This window comes from Hyperoodon ampullatus, assembly GCF_949752795.1.
Source record: "Hyperoodon ampullatus genome assembly, chromosome: 12".
Taxonomy (NCBI): Eukaryota; Metazoa; Chordata; class Mammalia; order Artiodactyla; family Ziphiidae; genus Hyperoodon; species Hyperoodon ampullatus.
In genome coordinates this window covers 941,106-965,033 of record NC_136925.1, presented here as the reverse complement: position 1 = coordinate 965,033, position 23,928 = coordinate 941,106, and the positions used below count along the sequence as shown (strand labels likewise).

Sequence of the window (23,928 nt, the reverse complement as noted above, 5' to 3'; positions counted from 1 at the left end):
GCTGGGGCCTCACTTTCCCTATATACAGAGGGAAGAAATAGGACTGACAGTGCCAAAGCCTCATTTCTCAATCTTTACCAGGACTGAAAACAACACAGTATAGGAGTTCCATTTCCCATATAATCTCCCCAAGGCCATAAGAAGTATAATTAGCATTCACAAGTTTTCAGGCCCTAAACAGATGTAACCCCGTTAACTTTTTTCCCTTTGAACCAACACAGGAATAGATGCCATCCACCTAGTATGTGCCTAAGCCACTCAGAGAGGGTTTTCTAAGGTTAAATGAGCAAAAGTAGCCACAGAGAGAGAAGTTTAAAGAATATGGAACAAAAATTATTTATATAACTCAAATGAAAGGAATAAATTCTGGTTTATGAATGCTTCACTGCTTCTGGAGCTCTTTCTGATGATAATTTTTCAGAACCTACTTTGACAGGTCTAATAGGAGCATATGCACCAATGCTTTTTTCCTATCAGAAGCACTAATAATAGAAATGTAGGTTTCATAGAAAAAAAAAATATACACATAATGATAATTCAAAGCTCAGCTTGGGGCCTCCCTGGTGGCGCAGTGGTTGAGAGTCCGCCTGCCGATGCAGGGGATACGGGTTCGTGCCCCGGTCTGGGAGGATCCCATATACCGCGGAGCGGCTGGGCCCGTGAGCCATGGCTGCTGAGCCTGTGCATCCGGAGCCTGTGCTCCGCAACGGGAGAGGCCACAACAGTGAGAGGCCCGCGTACCACAAAAAAAAAAAAAAAAAAAAAAAAAAAAAAAAAAAAAAAAAAAAAAAAAAAAAAGCTCAGCTTGTATGTATAGTAGGTACACTTCTGGTGTTGTTTGCCTAGCCTTACTCTGGTGAAATGCCCCTTCTCTAGGAGGAGAAGTGACTGGAATCAAGCTGCCCTCTAGCAGCCTCCCGGAGAGATGGCTTTGAGCTCTTGCTGCTTGAGTCCCTAATGCCACCCTCCTTTCTGGCCTACGGAATGCTCAGTTGGCCAAAACCCGCTTTGAGCTACCTAACATCCACCCCCTCTTTTCCTTCAAAGTCAGAATCAGTCTCTATTGCTTCTAATTCAAGAACCCTGATGATGTATACATTCTATTTTTAAATGGTTATTTGGAAACGATGCTCATTATAAATGCTTGTGTCTTTCTTTTTTTTTTTTTTTTTTGCCATACGCGGGCCTCTCACTGCTGTGGCCTCTCCCGTTGCGGAGCACAGGCTCCGGACGCACAGGCTCAGTGGCCATGGCTCACGGGCCCAGCCGCTCCGCGGCATGTGGGAGCCTCCTGGACCAGGGCACGAACCTGCATCCCCTGCATCGGCAGGCGGACTCTCAACCACTGCGCCACCAGGGAAGCCCCCATGTCTTTTTTTTTTTTAACTAAATTCAATCAGTATTTCTTCAAATATGTTCTCTGCTTTTCATTCCTTGTTGGTCTGTTAGGCTAAGGGCTGAGGATACTCGCATAATGGATTGAAGAGTGGGCTGGATGAGCTGATGCACCGTAACATAAGGACTTCAAAAACATCCCTATATGAAATCAGAAATATGTTGCCTGTGAGTTTCTATGTATGTCTGCTTACATGCCATCCTTCTGAGAACTTGAGAAGGCTTGGAAGGAGCCTATTGAGGTCTTCACAGAACCCTCTTGAACAGGACAATTTTCTTTCACTTGCTTTTACCTCAAGCAGCCCAGTAGTAAGTTGAAAGAATAGGTATTTTCTGGAGAGGGTATGGTTCGCTCAAAAATCCTGGTTTTATACAGAATCCTGATTTGCCTCAAAACTCTAAGCCCATTGGATCTCCCTCAAAGGGTCCACATGGTAGACCCACTTTAACTGCAACCTGGATTGGCCGGAGAAACTTTTCTTCTGAGCCCAGTTAAATCTACAAGCATTTGGATCAACCCATAAACGGGCTTGAGCATCGCACATAAAATTCAAAGAGACCCGCCAAACACTGAGGCTCCTCCTTAGTTGTAGGTGGAATAGAGCACACAATTTTTTCTTCACTATGGACAGGATATTCCAACATACACCAAAGACTAGACCACCACAAAGTTGGCTGAGGTGGCAGGATCTTGTGCTTTCCCAGGATTTATCTTCTACCCCTCAGCACGATGTATCTTACCAGGTATCCAGAGAAGCTCATGACACCTGTGCTCCAGGTCTTATGAGCCTATATCATCATCAATGTGTTAGACCAGCATGATGCCCTGTACAATGGTGAGATGATCGAAGTCTGGTATCAAGAATTATATTCTGGCACACAGAGAGTTAATGGAACATTAAGAGAAGACAATCTTTGTTTTTTTTTGCTTTTGCTTTACGCGGGCCTCTCGCTGTCGTGGCCTCTCCCGTTGTGGAGCACAGGCTCCGGACGCGCAGGCTCAGTGGCCATGGCTCACGGGCCCAGCCACTCCGCAGCATGTGGGATCTTCCCGGACCGGGGCACGAACCCGTGTCTCCTGCATCGGCAGGCGGACTCTCAACCACTGCGCCACCAGGGAAGACTGAGAAGACAATCTTTAATGTTGCTTATTGATAAACTGACACTACAGGTGCCCTCTCCTTACTTGAATAAAGAAAAAACAAAAAAAGCACTGGCCAAATTAATAGCTACCTACTGATTTGCTCCAAGAAAGAGAACTTGTCTGACAACAGCTACAGTTAGAATCGGCATCTGATTAAATTAATGAACCTAATGCTGTCACTCTTCGAGCCCTATCTTTCTCTTGCACATGCCAAAGATCATTTAAGTCCAGATGTGATAAAAATCATACCCTTGCTTCTTTTAAAGCTTTTGATGGCGGGACTTACCTTGGCAAATCATTTGGTACCTCTTGCCAGAATAACTCTTTTTCTATGTATCATGGATCCAATGTGGGGATGTTGCCATAGACAATGAAGAAATTAATTCTAACTCTTCACTGGGAAGATAACTAGAGGATGGATTCATTCCTATAGCATACACTTTGTCCAGTAGATCACAATGGTTTCAGAAATTTGTATTTGTTTCAGACTGTTGCCAGATGATTTCCCAAATGCCTAGTGGTTTCCTTTCTGTAATGCATTGTTACCCTAGTAAGTGGAGCCTCAAAGGAAGATTTGGGAAACATATTACAGTTCTTCACCTTAGGGATCTTTCATTTATATCTGTGCATGGCAGTTTGGTGAGGGCCTTGATACTCTGTCTTGGTGGCTCTGGTCAGGCTTTTCCACTGTTACTGTTATACATATCAAGTAGGACTTACATGGGTTGTCCACATTTTGGTCCTAAGCCAAACTGACATTCAGCTGATATGCACTGCTGTAGCTCTATCAGTTGTATACACCAGCATCTATTTTTCTTGATCAAGACCTGTGAGTTCCTAGTTCAATTTTTCAGCATCATTTCAAGCTCTGGGACCCTGTGATTTACTGGTCCCCAGCAAAGATTTCTGTAGGCCAAACTATTCTGATTACACCGGACCTGATCCCTATTATGATAACTGTTTCCACCTTGACTCCAGTTGTTAATTACTGCAAAGTGCTGCTTTTTAAGCCTCTAGTAGCCCCAAGATTCTGATGTCTCTATTGAAATAAGAAGTCCATTTTAACTACAGCATTTCCCAGCTCATAGAGAAGAGTCATTAAAATGCTTTTCATGTCCTCCACAAAATATTAGCAAACCAAATTCAATAATACATTAAAAGGATCATACACCATGATCAAGTGGGATTTATTCCAGGGATGCAAGGATGATTCAACATCAGAAAATCAATCAATGTGATACACCCATATTACCAAATGAAGGATAAAAATCATATCACTTCAATAGATGTAGAAAAATCATTTGACAAAATTCAATATCCATTTATAATAAAAACTCTCAACAAAGAGGGTATCAAGGAAACATACCTCAACTTAATAAAGGCATATATGACAAGCCCACAGCTAACATTATACTTAATGGGGAAAACCTGAAACCTTTTCCTCTAAGATCAGCAACAAGGATGCCCACTCTTGTTATTTTTGTTAACAAAGTATTGGAAGTCCTAGCCAGAGCAATTAGGCAAGAAAAAGAAATAAAAAGGATCCAAACTGGAAAGTAAGAAGTAAAACTGTCTCTATTTACAGATGACATGATATTATATACAGAAAACCCTAAAGACTCCACGAAAAAATCTGTTAGAACAAATTCAGTAAAGTTGCAGGGTACAAAATCAATATACAAATTCTGTTGTATTTCTATACACTAATTAATAATGAACTATCAGAAAGAGAAATCAAGAAAAATAATCCCATTTGCAATTGTATCAAAAAGAACAAAATACCTAAGAATAAATTTAACCAAAGAGGTGAAAGAACTGTACACTGAAAACTATCAATATAAGACACTGATGAAAGAAACAGAAGACACAAATAAATGGAAAGACATTATATGCTCATGTATTAGAAAAATTAACATGGTTAAAATGTCCATACCACTCAAAGCAATCTACAGATTCAGTGCAATCCCTATCAAAATTACAAGGGCATTTTTCATAGATATAGAACAAACAACCCTAAAATTTGTACAGCACAACAAAAGATCCTGAATAACCAAAGCAATCTTAAGAACAAAGCTGAAGGCATCACACTTCCAGATTTCAAACTATACTACAAAGCTACAGTAATCAAAACAGTATGCTATTGGAATAAAACCAGACACATAAATCAATGGAACAGAACAAGTGATCCCAGAAATAAATCCACACATATATATCGTTTAATTTATGACAAAGGAGCCAAGAATATACAGTGGCAAAAGGACAGTTTCCTCAATAAATGGTGTTAGGAAAACTGGACAGTCGCATGCACAAGAAGAAACTAGACCACTATCTTACACCATACACAAAAATGAACTTAAAATGGATTAAAGATTTGAATGAAAGACCTGAAACCATGAAACTAGAAGAAAACAGGTGGTACGCTCTTTGACATCAATTCTGGTGATGATTTTTTGGGTTTGACACCAAAAGTAGAGGCAACAAAAGTAAAAATTAAAAAGTGGGACTACATCAAACTAAAAAGCTCCTGCACAGCAAAGAAAACCATCAACAAATGAAAAGGCAACCTATTGAATGGAAGAAAATATTTTCAAATCACATATCTGATAAGGGGCTAATTAATATCCAAAATATATAAAGAACTCATCAATTCATTAGCAAAAAAAAATCTGATTACACATTTTTCCAAAGAAGACATACAGATGGCTAATACGTACATGAAAAGACGCTCAACATCACTAATCACCAGGGAGATGCAAACCAAAACCATGAGATAACACATGTTAGAATGTCTATAATCAAAAATACAAGAAATAACAAATGTTGGTGAGGATGTGGAGAAAAGGGAACTTTGTGCACTGCTAGTGGGAATGCAAACTGGTGCAACCACTATGGAAACAGTATAGAGGTTCCTAAAATATTAAAAATAGAACCACCAAATGATCCAGCAATCCCACTTCTGGGTATTTGAAGAAAATAAAAACCAATTTGAAAAGATATATACAGCCCTACTGCAGCAATATGTACTATACCCAAGACATGTAAACAACGTTAAGCGTCCACTGGCAGATGAGTGGATAACACACACACACACACACACACACACACACACACAAGCTATAAAAGAGAATAAAATCTTACCATTTCCAACAACATGGATGGACCTCAGGGGCATTATGCTAAGTGAAATAAGTCAGATAGAGAAAGATAAATACCATATGATTTCACTTATATATGGAATCTAAAACAAAACAAAACAAAACACAAACAAGCTCATAGATACAGAGAATAGACTGGTCGTTGCCAGAGGTGGGGGATGGAGGGGTGGACAAAATGTATGAAGGGGGTCAAAAGGTATGAATTTTCAGTTATAAAATAAGTCATGGGAATATAAGGTACAGCATAGTGACTATAGTTAATAACACTGTATTGCATATTTGAAAGATGCTAAGAGAGTAAATCTTAATAGTTCTTATCACAAGAAAAATAACTTGTAACTAGGTATGGTGATTTACTGTGGTGATCATTTTGCAGTATATACAAACATTATTACCTTGTACACCTGAAACTAATATAATGTTATATGTTAATTACATCTCAATTTAAAAAATGCTTTTCATTGATGCTACTAATCCCTTCACCAATCTATTTCTCAAGGTCTTAGTGAAAGGAGGTTCAGCTATAGGTCCTCTTGGGAGACTTAGGAGATCATTAGGATTAGGATGGTCAGATTGCACATGACAAAATTACTCCCATATTCCCAACTCTGTAAATCTTTGAATACCTTTATATTATCTCAAGGAACGTTTGCGTTCTCAATTTCATTTAATGTGTGTCATTATCAAGTCTACATTTCAGTCAACTAACTGAACCAACAAGCAGAATCATTTTCAGCTGCTCAAGGCAGCACATTAGATGCAGGATCTGTGGCAAGTGCACCCCCAACAGTCAAGTCTGCCCAATCCCAAATTACACTTTTCCATCCTCAGTACATTTTCAGAATTCCATATGTTTTCCTCAGATGTTGCCAATGTAAATGAGCAAAGTCTAGACTTCTTTTGGTGGGAGTCCTCTCCTCCTGGGTTTGCCCTCTTAATTGTATCCACCACAGCTCCTCTCCATGCTGGTCTCTGATATGATGCCTACAGAGATCATGAGATGTCATCTGGGAGGAGATGGAGTGAGGTCATTACCAGATCTTCACCTAAGGCAGTAACAGCCTCTTTAGGCAGGAAGAGCAAGGAAGGACTTGCCAACTGTGCTGCTTTGCCTGGGGATGTGAGGTTTCCTGGGACACAGGACTGTCAGAACTCAAGACTACTTTAGGGTACCACAAGTCCTCCAAATCTCCCTACCCATAGATCCCCATTCCAAATCAACATCCTCCTGTTTCCTGGTCAATACTCTTCACTTTCACATGAGAGTCCTGGTGAGGCTGTGAATACAACTCCTGTTAAAATCTGGCAACTAGAAGGATGAAGTATGACCTTGGGTTTCTGTTATTTCAGCCTTATAGAGAGTAAGGGAGAAGAGACTCTTTTAGCAAAAATAGAGGCATTTTTTCTAGTGTTTATATGGTGCCTTGAGCTGAGAATGTAAGCCTCTGAACCTAAACTATCTCTTTCTTTATGAATCCATCTCCATAGAAGCAAACAACCTATTCCACAGTCCTGGATTTCCTCACTTTATACTGTTATATGGCAGCACCCACTTATCAGCCAAAACCTTCCTATCCTTAGAGAATGCAACACGTCCAGTTTTTACTTCATGTTTGTGTTTTGCAGGGGTCCCAAAGATATTTTGCTACAGTAATTTTTATTAACTTTACATTTCTACCATTCGTACCTAGGTCTTTAATCCATCTAAACTCTTCCTTTTTTTTTTTTTTTTTTTGCATTACGCAGGCCTCTCACTGCTGTGGCCTCTCCCGTTGCGGAGCACAGGCTCCAGACACGCAGGCCCAGCAGCCATGGCTCACGGGCCCAGCTGCTCCACGGCATGTGGGATCTTCCCGGACCGGGGCACGAACCCGTGTCCCCTGCATCGGCAGGCGGACTCTCAACAACTGCGCCACCAGGGAAGCCCTAAACTCTTCCTTTTTATATAGGGTGAGGTTGTAGGTCCATGAGGTAGGTAGCTGTCCCAATCCTGTTACTAAACACTCTATTCTTTATGTGTTGAATTTTGTGCTAACTCTGTAACTAATATATTCAGGGGGTCTGTCTGTGAGCTGTTCTATTCCATTGTTCTATATGTTCCCATGACTTTGATGTATATGCAAATATCTTTGATGTAAATGTGAAAAAGCTGGAGACTTAGTATGAACAAAATGATGTAAAAATATCTCAATACTTTTTATAATATTCTGGATATGTTGGTTTAAATAAAATATATTAACATGAATTCCACCTGTTTCTTCTTTTTATGAGGCCACAGGACAGGAATTACTCATGTGACTTTGTTTTTTTCTATTCGACAGTGCTGTTCTAACTGTACTCTAGTGAATAGAGAACAGACTATGGAGAAAGGTAAACATGGATTTAGAGTCCTCCTCCTTAACTTATGAGCTCTGTGGACTTGGCACATTACTTAAACTATCTACTTCCTAAGGGAATTGTGGGGACTACATTAAATAGGATAAGGTATATAGACTACCTGGTACCTGGTTAAGTAATCATCGAATGTTTATTTCATTACCTTTCTCTGAGGACAAGGACAACATTCATAACAGTATACAGCAAATATGACTACACATATATTAAATGAATGAATTTCATAGTGAAATCAGCTACTGAAATATTTTTAAAATTCCAAGTTCCCTATCATATGACTGCCAAGACCCAGCATTGTCATTTTTAAGTGTAACAATATTTCAAGAAAAAAAGACAACTATTTTATAATTTTATTCATTCACTGTTTCTATGCTTTAATAAATCTTTGCATAAGTAAATACATTTAGTTAGAACTACAAGACAACATGGAAACTAGACGAGAAATAGGCATTCCGGATCTTTTCAAAATAATTATATTGAGGAAACTCTTGACTAAATGTTACTTTCAGAAATACCCCTACCCCTTCTACTGACACCTAAAACAACTTGTGTAACCTTCAACTTTTAATGAAATCATGTACTACTATAGTTTACCTTGAACATCTTCTTACACTCTTTAAAAGCATTACTTCAAAAACAAAAAAGTCTCCATATATGAATTCTATAAATAAATAGTAAATGTTACTGAACCTGAGCTTAAGAACTTACAGTTGTTTCCATTGGTTCAATTACTAACTTCAAAAGTAAAACCTGAAATTAACATTCATTTCTGGGCTGTAACTACTGATCGTAATTAGAATATTTTTAATATCTGATGTAAAGATAATTTCTGATATTGGGGAAGCGGTTACAAAACTTTTTTCAAACCCAGAGGAAAGTGAGTTTGCTGTAACACAATGAGCTCTTAATTACCTGAGCTAATCAAGGGGACTTTAGGTCAGGTCACTCAGTTGGGAACCCAGCTTGCCTTGACTCTGGGGATGTTTGTCTGTGTTTGTCTGAAGACGTCAACTCCACAGGCAGCCCTTTCTCAAGGAGCTCACCCACTCTTCTCAGCTCTGCCCACTTCTCAGGCTGTGCTCAGCTGAAGGCACCAACCTCAGGATAGGGCCATGGTCCACAAAGGCCCAGCAGCAATGGTGTGGAGCTGACCACTTGGTCAGGGGGAAAGAAAGGTGCTTTTATGAAGGGATTTCTGACTGAGGACCAAGGTGATAAGGAGATGGAACAATGTCGAAAGAACATTAAAATCTAAGGCTGCACGAGGCATTGTAAACAGCAGTGGTCTTTCTTAGAAATGTTAGAATTCAGCTGCACAAAAAGAACAGATATAATCTAGGATTGGAATAAAAATACCTGAGGAGTTGTTTTTCTCTAGGCAACAGAGTAAGTGTTGTTTCTGCTTTTAGCAAAAGTTCGTCTATGCCTAAATTCATTTCGATCTTTTTTTTTTACAAAGTAGATTTTTAATAAAATGAACAACAAAAGAATTATGGGTTTTAATACTGATACCAATTTATTACTAATTTTAGTCTTCCCCTTAGCTCCCTATATAAAAATGATGGGTTTCTCAGTAGTAGTTACAACAGCTTTTAAACAGAACTTGGGCAAAATAATTAAGATAGACACCATAAATAACCATAAAGTAAATGAAGTAAAATTGTCTAGTGAGATGTTTACTGTAAAGTATACTAATATTCTTCCATAAATTTTTAGATTGTTAAAGTAAAATTATCTTACTCTAGTGTATTATGAATCATTATAAAAGATTCCAATCTTTGAAAATTATGAAAGACTTCAAGATCTCATTAATGGAGTTAGAAATATCAGCTATTAAGCTACTAGTCAAGTTTGGTCTGTATTTTCTGGGCCTCTTCAGGCCAAGAATAACAATCGGGTAGAATCTGCTCATAATCAGTGCTATACATCTGAGAGTAGACAAATGCTTCCTTGTTTTGGGGTTCAGGATAAACTGTGGCTGTCTTTTCTTGGTATGCATCTTTCACAATCTAGAAATAAGAAAAGAATATTAATTATTTTAATGGATAGAGATGATGGTGAACACACGTCAGAAATTTTTTATCTGTTTCAGCAACAGATGAATGGATAAAGAAGATATGGTACATATATATATATATAATGGAATACTACTCAGCCATAAAAAAGAACAAAATAATGCCATTTTCAGCAACATGGATGGACCTAGAGATGATCATACTAAGTGAAGTAAGTCAGAAAGAGAAAGACAAATACCATATGATATCACTTATATGTGGAATCTAAAATATGACACAAATGAACTTATCTACAAAACAGAAACAGAATCACAGACATAGAGAACAGACTTGTGGTTGCCAAGGGGGAATGAGGGGCCAGGGAGAGATGGATTGGGATTAGCAGATGCAAACTATTATATATAGAATGGATAAACAACAAGGTCGTACTGTATAGCACAAGAATGTGTATGTATGTATGTATGTGTATATATATATATATATATATATGTTTAACTGAATCACTTTGCTATACAGCAGAAATTAACACTGTAAATCAAATATACCTCAATTTTAAAAAAAGAATTTTTTATGTATCAAAAAATTAAGTTCTAATTTATATCTTGTCTGTTTCCAAAAAATTAAGTGTATTATAATAGAACACATAATCACAAAGAAGCTATAAAGTGAAAATGCAATTATAAATCATGTAACAAGAGTAGACTACGGTATCAGCAAGAAAGGGAAGTGTGAATAGTACAGATTTACTCATGGGTGATACTATCAGAATTTCTCAGATAAGTCGGTCTTAACAGCCTTGAAATGACTTGACTGATAATTAACTGAACTAAATACCTGAAAATCCCTGCTAAATTTGAACTCAGATACCCTGCAGTTTCAGCAATCCCGATTCTGACCACGGCCTCCTACGGAACCTCTTTGTCTATCCCAGGGTCTCCTGATTCTCATCAGCGGGGCTCTGGAGCCAGTCTCCATGCTCTGTACCTTGCTGGTATCACAGAACCTTGTCTCCACGTCTTTGTGGGGAACCCTCAGTGCTGGTTTTCTCCTTTCAGAGCTGTCTCCTGCCATGTCATTCTTTTCCTAACCTTACTTGGGCCCATGTGGTTGCACATTATGCTTTTACCCTTTAAAAATCAAAAACGAAAAAAACTTTGTCTCAAGTCAATTTCCCTGAAGTCAATTTCAAACCTTCCCCTCCTCACATCTCCGTTTGACTCTCATCACTCTGCTGAGAAAATTCCAACTGATCAAAGAGAATGATCTCAATTTCTCTTTTCCTCAACTCAAACTGTCTCCTCCGTATCTTCAAACATTCTCCTCCTCTACTTTTTTTTGAGAAGAATGGATTCTCCCTGTTGTCAAAATTAATCACTCCATATGTGCTCTTTAATTCACTCCAGTTTTTAAGAAAGCAATCATTAAGGAGCTACTTGTATGACAGACTTATTTGAATAAGCGTGATCTTGAAGAATATCAGAATGATTAAGTATCTCTTCTCAATGTAAAATTATGCATTTATGAAAAAATTAAAGTTATAAAGACTGTGCTGTATTATGGAAAAATGTTTATGAAAAAAGCATGATCAAAAGTATGTGAATACACCCTTACACGTTATTACAACAGTGTTAGAAAAGAAAGCAAACAAATGAAAACAGACTGCAAGCAAACACACACGCCAAAATGATGACAATGCTTGTTTTAGAAAAGTTGAATATCAGGTATTTTCCTCTTTTCTATTTTTCAGAGTGCCTATGATGTGGTATTACTATGTTTTTAACAGATATTCTTGAGTTACAATTCACTGACCACAAAATTCAACAGTTTTAACATATAATCCAATTATTTCTATAAATTCAGAGTTGGGCGACTGTTACCACATCCAGTTTCAGAACATTTCCATCACCCCCAAAAGTTCCCCTGTGCCTCTTTTGCAACAGCTGTATCACTTTTTTATAATAAAATGTTCTGTTTCATTCCTGACACAGACTCTGTGGAAATCCATTCCTCTTTCTGCTCCCAGGACACACTGTACTGACGATGCACTCTCTCAGTGAAATCTTCACTCTCTCCTCGTCAACGCCAGACTCTCTGGAAGACGAGAGCTTCACCTGTTACCACGTGTAGATGATCCACCACCTTTACATGCAGCCTCTCTTTAAGTTTCAGTCATCACCATCTACTTGTTAGAATTGTACATTTGAACGTATTGGACTGGCCAAAAAGTTCGTTTGGGTTTTTCTGTAAGACGTTACCAAAAACCACAACGAACCTTTTGGCCAACCCGCTGCCATGGATACCACAAACCTGCAGTCTACTTATATCACCTTCCTTCCTGAAGCTGATTCTCTGTCCAGGTTTCCCAATTTCTATTTATCCACTCAGCATTCGTTCCTCTTTCTAGGTGTAACATCTGAGTTTTTCATACTCTCCTGCTGTCCCTCGTCTTCTTACTCACCCCTCTGATCATATGCTACTCCTTTTCATTGAACCCTTCAAAATGAACTTAAAGTGATAATGTGATGTTCAGTGTATTAATAATTCAAACTAGTTTAAAACTAGTAGATACAAATTAGGAGAAAACATAAGCATACTCTTTCCTAAATAGATAACCAAGCAGATTATCTGAAGTTTTTTTTTGAAGGATTACTTGGTTTTTGAAGCATCTACCCTGAATCAACAAAATAAATCATGACATATGAAATCTAAATGGTGCTGTTCTGATAAACTTGCCAATCTCTTTAGTTTTCAGCCAGGAGCAAATCTGCCTCCGAGGGGACATTTGGCGATGTCTGGAGACATTTTCGGTTGTCACACCTGTTGCAGAGGCTACTGGCATCTGGTGAATAAGGGCCAAGGATGCTGCTAAACATCCAACAATGCCCAAGACAGCCCCCGTGACAGAGTTACCCAGACACATGTGCGTGGCGTTGAGGTTGAGAAACCCTAGTTTCAACATATGACGACTATGGTGGGCTGAAATACGTCACCTGAAAATGTTGATGCCTTAACCTCTAGTACCTCAGAATGGGGCTGTGTTTGGAGACAGGACCTCTAAACAGATAATTAAGTTAAAATGATGCTATTCCGGTGGGCTCTAACCCAAGTTGACTGGTGTTCTTATAAGAACGGAAAACTTGGACACACAAAGAGACCCCAGGGATGTGCAAACACAGCAGAAAGGCCACATGAGGACCCAGCAAGGAGGTGGTCATCGACAAGCCAGGGAGAGGCCTCCAAAGAAACCAGACCTGCCAACCCCTTCGTCTTAGATCTCTAGCCTCCGTGAGAAAATTAATTTCTGTTACCTAAGTCACCCAGTTTGTGGCACTTTGTTATGGCAGCCCTAGTAAATGAATACAACTAGCCTGCAAAAGGAGTCAGTTTCTCTCTCGTCTTAGTTGTAGAAAATGTAGGTTCTTCTTGGCTAGTTCCCTGAAGAGCTCACCGGCCACGCCAGCCAGCTTTGAGTTCTTTGTTCTCACTGTTTCGCTTTCTGCCCAGTATAATCAACTGTGATTTTCAAGGTGCCACACATCCACAGAGACATGGATAAGGCAGGTGGTTCAAGGTCTGTCACTCTACCATATGTGCAATACTGTGGTGACTATTTCAGTGTCATATGGAAGATACCAACCAAAAAAAAGGCCAAGTGGAGGAAGCTTAGCTGAAATGAAACCCTGATGAATTATCTGAATTATGGGAGAGAAAAAGGATGGGGAAATTAATGATTCAACCCATCTCTAAGGATCAAACATAGTTCCTAAGCTCTGCCGAAGCACCAGGCCTCATTTCTCTGACTTCTGACATAATAAGTTGGTAAGATATTTCAAGGAAGTGGATTTTTAATACCTAAACATGCACATTCAGCCATAGGTGGAAGGGAAAATAATGAGGCTTCAAAACAAGAGTGGTTTTACCTTTTCTGCAATTTTCAGAGAAACATCTCTAATGGTGTCCAAAGGAGGATAAAGCCGGCCCTCTTCCAAGTGTTTATCTGATACTTGCTGAGCTATAACCTTAAAAAAAAAAAAAAAGAGAAAAAAAGACTTCATACCATAGAATGTGATAGTTGTGAGGATAATGGTGAATGGTCGCGGATAAAAGCAGATCCCATTAACGCCATCATCCAATTGCATCTCTCCCTTTCTCAATGGAAAAACTGAGCTCAGAGAGGCTTGGTGACTGGTGGGGGAAGACAAATAGCGAAAAAGATGGGGATGAGCGTCTGGGTTTCCTCTTAACCCAGTTCCTTTTCTACTGTACAATGAAACGCTGGCAGCTTTCTTGTTTGATGCAGTAGAGGGACAGGGGGAAGAAGGGTAAGAAAGGCAGAGAAGGATGAGAAAAGTGATGGAAAAATGACCCTGAAAACAGAGGAGGAGAGGCTGGTCAGGCCTTGATCCCAGCTCACATACTCTCGCACAGGAGGTAGAGCCGGAGGCTGAGAGAGCTGTTTCCGACTCACACGGCAAAGCAGGATACAGATTCTGGATCATCCAAATCACCTAACTAGCCTCAGCCTTTGCTGTCCCCAAACCATTCCCTATTTCTAAAGGAAACAGTGTAGACATGAAAATGGGCTACAAGGGTAGATCTTGTGTTAAATATTCTTATCACATACACATTCATAATAATAATAAAGAGGGTGGGAAAAAACTTCTGGAGGTGATAGATTTGTGGATGGCATGGATTGTGGTGATGGTTTCAAAGGTGTATACTTACTTATCTCTAAATTCAGCAAGTTGTAAGATATATGGCTTCTTGTTATGTCAATCACACCTCAATAAAGTAGCTTAAAAACATGAGGCAAATTGACATTATGTGCTTCCTGATGTGATTCACTGAGAAGGATTCAATTATTAGGCGAACCTAAACCAAAGCCTATAACCATACAACTTAAATCATGAGGAACATTGTAAAAAACAACTGGCCTGTACTCGTCAAAATGTCACCGCCATAAAAAGAAACAGAAAGGCTGAAATGCTCTTGCAGATGAAAAGAGTAGTCTAGAGGCTATAAAGGTCTTTTTTATGCATAACTGGCAAATTTGAATTTAGATTATATGTTAGATAATAGTATTATATCAATGTTAAAGTTACCTGGGTTTTCAGTTATCCAGTGACTTATATGAATCAGTTTCCTCCAGGCGCTGCTGTCAGTGGGGATCTCTCTAGGGCCCTCTGGGCAGAGAGCAGAAAGGGTGGGGCGAGGAGAATGAGAGAACACAGAGCAGGCGACTTAGGAGGAGGGTGTCAGGGTAGGAGGCCCAGGTTTGCCTCCCAGATGTGAACAGGAGGGAGGAGACTGTTCCAGGCTGCTGTACAGACCGCACAGGGCCAGCAGGGCTGTCCCCAGGGAGCACCAGAGGTCCAAGAGACCGTCCAGAGGACCGAGAGATCCAAAAATCTCTTTGTGATATAAAAATGTGCAGGAATAGTCTTTGAGATTGGTGCCAATGACATTACTAGTTCCATAAGAGACCCAATTAGTACTTTGACAATAATCCTAACAGTTACTAGATCTGGGGTGGGCAAACAAAACATTCACCTAGATCTCCTACATGCTACTTTTGGTAACTACAAAATATAATCTAGACAAGAACGTTCTTCTTTTTGCCCCCTCCAGAGGTGTGTCTGTGGTATTGTATTTATTCTCACTGATAAATAGCTCTATTTAATTCAATAAGTATTTACTAAGTTTCTGCTACGTGCTTTAGTATTGCATTAGTGTTACTGGTGTTTTGAAAGAAGTATATGGGAGACCTCCTGTCTTTAGAGAAGATAACATACAATTTAAATATAAGGCAAGACTTGATTGTTTAACACGTGAAACTCTCGAGAGCATAACACAACTAGGAATCAAACGAAGTGTTTGCTAAAGACAGCCATGGCTAAGGAGAAAGATCAAAATGAGTCAGAGAGGCCACAGAAGGACCCAAGGATGAGGTGGGACTTAAGCCGTGACCTGAAGATCGGCTTAGACAGGTGGAGAATGAGTCTCAGAGTTTTCCAGGCAGGATGATACATGGGGCAGTTACGTGGGTGTGCACATGCCTGGTGTGTTTAAAGGCTTTGGGTTGAGGGAGGATAAGAAGAACATCAGGCTTCTAAGCTTCGGTGCCTGCTCAGCAAGGGGACGTCACGAACAGAAATGTGGATATTGAGGGTGATGGGAAGTAAGGAGTGGTTTTCCACATCTGTATTGAAGGAAATAGCAGGGCATTTTGGTGGAAATACCCATCAGGTCACTGGAGATGTGGTGAAAGATAAGAAGAGGGATATACAGACTTGGCCCCTTTCAGAATGACGATGATGGAAGTAAGAGAATGCGTGAGATCTGTGAAAGTGGACTTTAAAAGGAAAGAGAAAAGTGAGGACAAAAAACTGAACACTAGGAAGAAGATCGGTCGAAAGGAACTTGAGGGACTTCCCTGGCAGTCCAGTGGTTAAGACTTTGCCTTCCAATGCAGGGGTACGGGTTCGATCCCTGGTCAGGGAGCGGGGATCCCACATGCCTTGCGGCCAGAGGCCCAAGACATAGAACAGAAGCACTGTTGTGACAGGTTCAATAAAGACTTTTTAAAAAATGGTCTACATCAAAAAAATCTTTAAAAAGGGGGCAGGGGGACTTGAAAGGATGACAAAGAAAACAACGAGGTGGCATGAAAAACAGGAATATCATGTTGAAGCCTAAGAGGAGAATGGTGGAAAGGCCGAGATTCAGCCGGAGAGATAGCTGGCTATGATAAGAATAACACCAGTAACCTCACCACATCTTACTGTTTTCCTTCAGAGGTGTTTGAGAGTAATTATTACTTTCCTTGGGTAGATTTACTGGAAAGACTTTTTTTTTTCATGAAATTTGTCACTAGAGGGTGCTGGAGTTATTTAGGAAAGAAAACACCGGCTACCACGAGTAAAAAGAGCATCTTCTTCTTCTGATGTGTCTGCTATAAAAGACGACTACATTTCCCTTAATGTAAGAACAACTTTGAAAAGCCCTCCTAAGTAATTAGACATCTACTTGGTTTTACAAGATTTCCTTGGTCAAAGAAGCTCTAAGACACCATGCTTTTAATGCAGTGAAGAAAAAGAAAGGAGCATTAGAGCTGGCCGACCTCTGTTCTCACAGAATGATGCCAAGGCACAAAACCCCGGGTTTAGGCTACTTGAGATCACACCAATAACATAAAAATCTTTCACAACGCAAAGAAAAGTCTGTTTGCGTGATGAAAATATGTGAACATTAATCAGGTTTTACTTGGTTGGGTTTAGTTAGCGTGTTGTACAGTGGTTTCATTTCGAGAGAAGAAATTCACTCAAATTCCTCCTTCATGAATTGCATCCTCCTCAGACGTATCAACCAGGTGAACATTCCGATTACCCAAAGCTCATGATTTTACAAATATCGGTCCAACCACTGTATCATCCCCCTGAGGTTTGCGAGGCACGGGGAACTGATGGGAGCCTTAGGTTCAGAGTACCTCTTGTGCCTTTGTGTCTGACCTAAGAGTTTTGTGTCTTTTGCCAGCATCTATGAATCTGTGGCAGGCTGACTTGTTAGCCTGCAAGCAAGGTGAAATTTCAGACCCTTCACAGTTCTAGATAGTAGCCTAACAGAGCATCCCTACCGGCTCTGCTCTGTGCTGTTCTGTGAATCCTTCCTGAAGGCCCACAGAAGAGCCCACTTCCGTCCTTTTAGTGACTTTACAAACACCGAATTCTCTGTTTTAATTTCTTCTCTGCTTGAAATACTAGAGTGGTTTCTGTATTCTACACTGCACCCTGAATAATAAACACTTCACCACACCATATCAGACTGTCATATTTTTCCCATAATGCTTATATTAGTATAGTACTATAAAGATTATTAGATAGATATGTAGATAGATAGATACTGGAGGTATGTTCTTTTTTTTAAAACTTTTTATTCTATATTGGAGTACAGTTGATTAACAATGTTGTGTTAGTTTCAGGTGTACAAAAAAGTGATTCAGCTATGCATATACATGGATCTATTCTTTTTCAAATTCTTTTCCCAGTTAGGTTGTTACAGAATATTGAGCAGAGTTCCCTGTGCTATACAGTAGGACCTTGTTGGTTATCCATTTTAAATATAGCAGTGTGTACATGTCAATCCCAAACTCCCTAACTATCCCTCCCCCTACCCTTCCCCCTAGTAACCATAAGTTCGTTCTCTAACAGACTGTCATCTTAAATCTTCAAAATGCCATCATCGGGAATTCCCTGGCAGTCCAGTGGTTAGGATTCAGTGCTTTCACTGCTGGGGTCCAGGGTCAACCCGTGGTTGGGGAACTAAGATCCCGCAAGCCACGCAGCATGCCCCCGCCCCCCAAAAAAAGCCATCATCTAGGTAGGTTCTCCATGGAGAAATATTTACCACTTCTCCATAATTTGGAAACAAAATTTTTATTGTCTCATTACTGTCACAGAACATAATCAAAAGTGTGAAGATTTAAAAAAAAAGAAAAAAGGTTTCTTTTCTTGTACCCGGTTGATGGGAATGTAAATTGGTGCAGCCACTGTGGAAAACAGTATGGAGGTTCCTCAAAAAATGAAAAGTAGAACTACCATATGACCCAGCAATTCCACTCCTGGGTATATATCCAGACAAAACTATAATTTGAAAAGATACTTGCACCCCTATATTCATAGCAGCATCATTTACAATTGCCAAGATATGGAAGCAAGCTAAGTGTCCATTAACAAGTGAATGGATAAATAAGATGTGGTATATATGTACAATGAAATACTACTCAGCCATAAAAAAGAATGAAATTTTGCCATTTGCAGCAACATGGATGGACTTGGAGGACATTATGCTAAGTGAAATAAGTCAGACAGAGAAAGACAGATACTGTCTGATGTCACTTATATGTGGAATCTAAAAAATACAACAAACTAGTGAATATGACAAAGAAGAAGCAGACTCACAGATGCAGAGAACAAACTAGTGGTTACCAGTGGGGAGAGGGCAGGGGGGAGGGGCAAGATAGGGGTGGGGGAGTAAAAGGTACAAACTTTTAGGTATAAAATAAGCTACAAGGACATATTGTACAGCACAGGGAATACAGCCAACAGTTTATAATAGCTCTAGATGGAGTATAACCTTTGAAAATCGTGCATCACTATGCTGTACACCTGTAACATAGAATATTGTACATCAACTGCACTTCAATGTAAAAAAAGCCCTCTTTTAAGAAATCAGAACAGTCTTCCTGCTGGCTACTGAAGAGCAACCTTTCCTAGTGACTCAGTGTGAACTTACTTCCCATCCCTTACTCTCTACTGGGAAAGATTTGCTCTTCTTTGGACTTTACATCTTCTAGAGAGTGAGCTGGGATACTAAATAAATAAAACAGTAGACAACCTGCAATGAGCCGATTTGAGATTTTACAGCCGTGGCGAACGTAGAGTATTTTACAATACCTCAGCAATGGTGAGAAAAATCTTATCCGTGATATGCCTCAGTCCACACGCCACCACACCAAGAGCAACTCCAGGAAACACATAGGAATTGTTGCCTTGGCCAGGATATAGGGTCTGTCCACTTGGGAGAGTGACAGGGTCAAAAGGACTGCCACTGGCAAAAATGGCACGACCCTGCAACACAGACACACAACTGTAAAAAGAGGCAGGCTATCTTCAGACAAATGGATCATAAGAGAGTAATTCAAGTATTGACTAGTTAGAAAGAAGTCTGATTTTTCATTGACTTCCTGATAAGTGTGAGCAAGCTATCATGATGCTGGCAGTAAGCTCTGGAGCGAGTGATTATTTCTGTTCTCTATCTTCCTCTCTATCCCTAGGAGAAGCATGCAAAACACAGGAGACCCCAAGACCACCATCCTGTTGTTGGCAGTGGTCCAACCCACGGGCCCATCAACCATCTCTAGACTGCAGACTTCCACTTACAGGCTTCTGAAGACAAAAAGGTTGGTTAATGTTTGAATCTTGGAAAGGATGACATTTTAGGTTACAGTTTAGAGGTCAACAGGCTCCCAATGTAATCACTGGGACAAATTTTATATATTTCTGTATTGTAAAGAATTATCTGAAAAGTCATATAGGAAAAAAATTCATTAGCACAAATGGGGTTAGCAGATAAGAATAAGATTAAATTATCAATAATTGTCTAAAACTGTCTTTATTTTTTTCTTGGTCTTAATATTTCATCATAATATTTTTGAGGAACCTCATGTATTACAGGCTTAAAGACGGCATGAACTTAGGGCCCGTCAGGTGCTGTATTCCATACTGCCAGTCAAAAGGGAGGCGTCTGTCTGATCTGGGAGGCGATGTAGATGGAAGCGTTCAGGCTTCTAAAACAGGGACAGGAAACCCTCAACAAATAAAGCACTACAATCTAAGAAATGCATTTGAAAAGTCTAAAAAAGCACTAAATCCCCAAAGCATAGTTTAAATGGTAATAGATTGGGTTATAAATTTCATCCCTCTTATACCTTGAGTCTAAATCCATATGATATTAATAATATTAACTTATTCATTTTTAACAAATGTCACACTATACCTTTTCTATAAAGGTAAAGTATAACATGATTCAACCTTTTCAGGATATAAAAAGAGGAAAATAGATGAGAAAAAAATAGAAATTCTCATCTAGGTGTATATCAGACACTTATGTCTTGCACAAAATTAGGTTTTGTTTTCAGACAAGTGTGATACCTTCAAGTCTGCTTTGTTTAGCAGATAAAGTGTTTTGTTACAAGCAAATTTCTAATGTAACTAAATTATCACTTGATATACATATTTGATATATATACCTTTGAAAATTATATTTGAGAAAGAGACCTGCAACATTCTACACACGCTTGTTTGCTGCCCGCCTCTCCTCCACCCCGGCCAATCACTCTAGCATCATCCTATTTTACGGAGGAATGGTATTAAATAAACGACAGACAGCTAAATATCCTCATATATATAGACTGTTAATATGGAGAAGGAAACCTCTCCATATCATTTTTGGTATAATTACAGTTTTTCAGAATTCAACGGTCTTTTTGTGTTTTTAACCTTTCCTAATGACTTTTCACCTGTGCCTGAAGCAGCAGAGACTCACATCCAGCAACAGATAGCCCCTTTCTTGTTCTGTAATTCTTTGGCTGAACCAATGTTTTCAGCTTCAAAATGACTTTTAATTTTATATATAGCAACATAAGAGCATTAGGCAAAATCATAAGAAAGAGTTTAGGCCATTTATATCAGACACATTTGAACTTGAAAACACAACTATAGAAATTTGGCTAATTTTGTTTACATCTATTATAGGTGAATCTATGAAATTTTGAGGTCTTTTGAAATATGCCAAAACAAAATATTTACTTAAACACTTATTTATTATGTGCCTACTATGTGTAATACACTATGCTAAAATTTTGTTATTGGGTTTTTTTTTTCTGCTTTAAGGATTTAAGGACTGAGTTACATGAGGCAAATTGCCCAATCTAGAGATGGGATAAAAACTTAAATTATTGAGGGCACTGATGCCGTCCCAAATAACAGAAATAAACAATGGAGTAGCTCCTTTGCAAAATTTCATCATTTCTAGTAATAAGCATTTAAGGATACAGTATTAAAGAAGTAGAGCCATCCAGTTTCATTTATGCAGTTTTATTTATGCATTGAGTTAGATTTATGCAGTGACGTAACTCTATCTTTTCCAGTTCATTTTAGATTTCTTTCCAAAATAAAAGTGTTAGATATATGTGACTCAAATTCTGTTTTGTTGTAATGACATTTTCAAGTCTTTTAAGGAAAAAAAGGGCTCTTGTCAACATATTGGTCAAATATATATTAATACAAGCACAGTATAAAATAAGTCACTTTTTTGGAAACAGTGAAGTATTGAAGCTTTGAGGACTCCTATCCCAACCAGGCTGGATGTCAAAATAATTGCCCAAATGCTCCACCCAGGCCATCAAAATCCAAACCCAGGAGGAGTTAGCAAAGCAGAAACAAGACTGTGGTTTTATACTGTGTGCTTCAATGTTTGGGAATAGCTAGTTAGAAGCTATTTTAATCAGTATCTAGGATCAAGCTTTTTCCTTTTTAACTTTTATGTTTAAATCTTAGATACTTCCAAAGCACTTGAGGAAAATTATCAATAAAACATTACAAAGTTTGTTTTGTTTTATTGAAGAACAGGATTTATACAAGATTCTAAAAAAGGATATGGTTCTTATCCTTCACGACCTGTTCATTGTTCTTTCAGTCTTGGTTATAAAATTTTTAAAGGTTAACCGGTAAGCACCTTAGATACCCTGAGCTCCCTTATAAAGCATCACAATTTGACTATTAAAATATCAGTTCCATTTTTGCTTTACCTTGGTCAGTTTATAGCACTGCTCTGCAGTACATTCTGCTTTGCTAGTTGGATTACTCAAAGCAAAAATAATAGGCCGTTCATTGAAGGTTGCCATGTCTTTGAGAATTTGCTCTGAGAATGCACCTCTAATCGCAGCAACTCCTAACGTAGAAATAAGAAACCAGTGAATAGGACTATCATTGGTTAATTAATCCAGTGCCCCCAAAACAATGAGACATGTCAGGTCATTTTGTAATACCCCTAAACAAAACATAGAATATTTGTATTAAAGTGACAAAAAAGAGATGTTTGTTAATGCCAACAACCTTTAAGGTTACAAATCTACAAGTATCAATAAAAAAAATCGCAGCTTTAACATTTGACTCATTAATAAATTTAGTGACCAATCACTAGGAATTCTGATTACAGGCAATTTTATCAGGAAATAAATGTGTCTAATATATACTATCTCTCTGTAAACAATTCTAGAAGTATATTTGAGTCTCTCAGGCTATAAAGCAATCATATTTTATAATCGAGTGCTAACACTTAAGACAATCATCCGATTCAATGATAAAACTGAAGTATGACTCACTGAAAAAAACTGAACAGAAGAATAAAGCTATTAGCGTAATGAAAATGGAAAAAGTAAGATTCCTGATGGAACGTATTTGTAAAAAACAACAATAAAGGCTTACTAGTACCCATTAACTCCTGTCGTGGAGTAAGTATTTGTTTTTATTATGGTTCGCATTATTATTCTCAATATTGTCATCTGTTTCACAGGAGCTTCTAGAAATGGAGTATAATACCAAGTAAGGGTTGACATTATATACACACAAAATAAAGGATATAAAGTTTCAAAACTGTCTTTGAGTTTTTTTCAACCACAACAAATTTGTCCATAGCAAACATCTTACTGTGCACATTTATTATGTGCCTACTATGTGTAATACACTGTGCTAAAATTTTGTTATTGGGTTTTTTTTTTCTGCTTTAAGGATTTAAGGACTGAGTTACATGAGGCAAATTGCCCAATCTAGAGATGGGATAAAAACTTAAATTATTGAGGACACTGATGCCGTCCCAAATAAGAGACATAAACAATGGAGTAGCTCCTTTGCAAAATTTCAGTGTAAAACACACTGAGTTATATAAAGACATGAAATACGGTCCCTGTTTTCAAGGAGGGTCTAGTTCAGTCTTTCTCAACCTTGGCCCCATTAACATTTTGGGTTGGACAATTCCTTACTGGGGCGGGGGGGGGCTTCGCTGGGCATTGGAGGCTGTGGAGCAGCATCCTTGGTCTCTACCCACTCATGTCAGTAGCTCTGACCACCTCTTCTCCCTCCAGCTGTGACTACCAAAGAATGTCTTCCGATGTTGCCAAGTGTTTCCTTTCGGGGCCACACCACCTCCCTTTTAGAACCACTGTCTATTTGGAATAATCAAGCCTGGCAAAGCGCTGGATATGCCA

The 23,928-nt window shown here is 38.9% G+C and overlaps 1 protein-coding gene across 1 annotated transcript in view; it reads right to left on the bottom strand.

Moving 5' to 3' along the window:
• Positions 1 to 9,929: 9,929 nt before the first annotated feature.
• Positions 9,930 to 23,928, bottom strand: part of ME1 (malic enzyme 1) — a gene marked incomplete at both ends in the record, with an annotated part of 189,115 nt that continues 175,116 nt past the window's right edge. Inside the window, 4 exons of the mRNA XM_079716087.1 lie at positions 9,930 to 10,097; positions 14,024 to 14,122; positions 19,556 to 19,729; positions 22,471 to 22,613. Of these exons, the coding sequence (XP_079572213.1) occupies positions 9,930 to 10,097; positions 14,024 to 14,122; positions 19,556 to 19,729; positions 22,471 to 22,613 (584 nt within the window). The remainder of the gene's footprint in view (positions 10,098 to 14,023; positions 14,123 to 19,555; positions 19,730 to 22,470; positions 22,614 to 23,928) is intronic.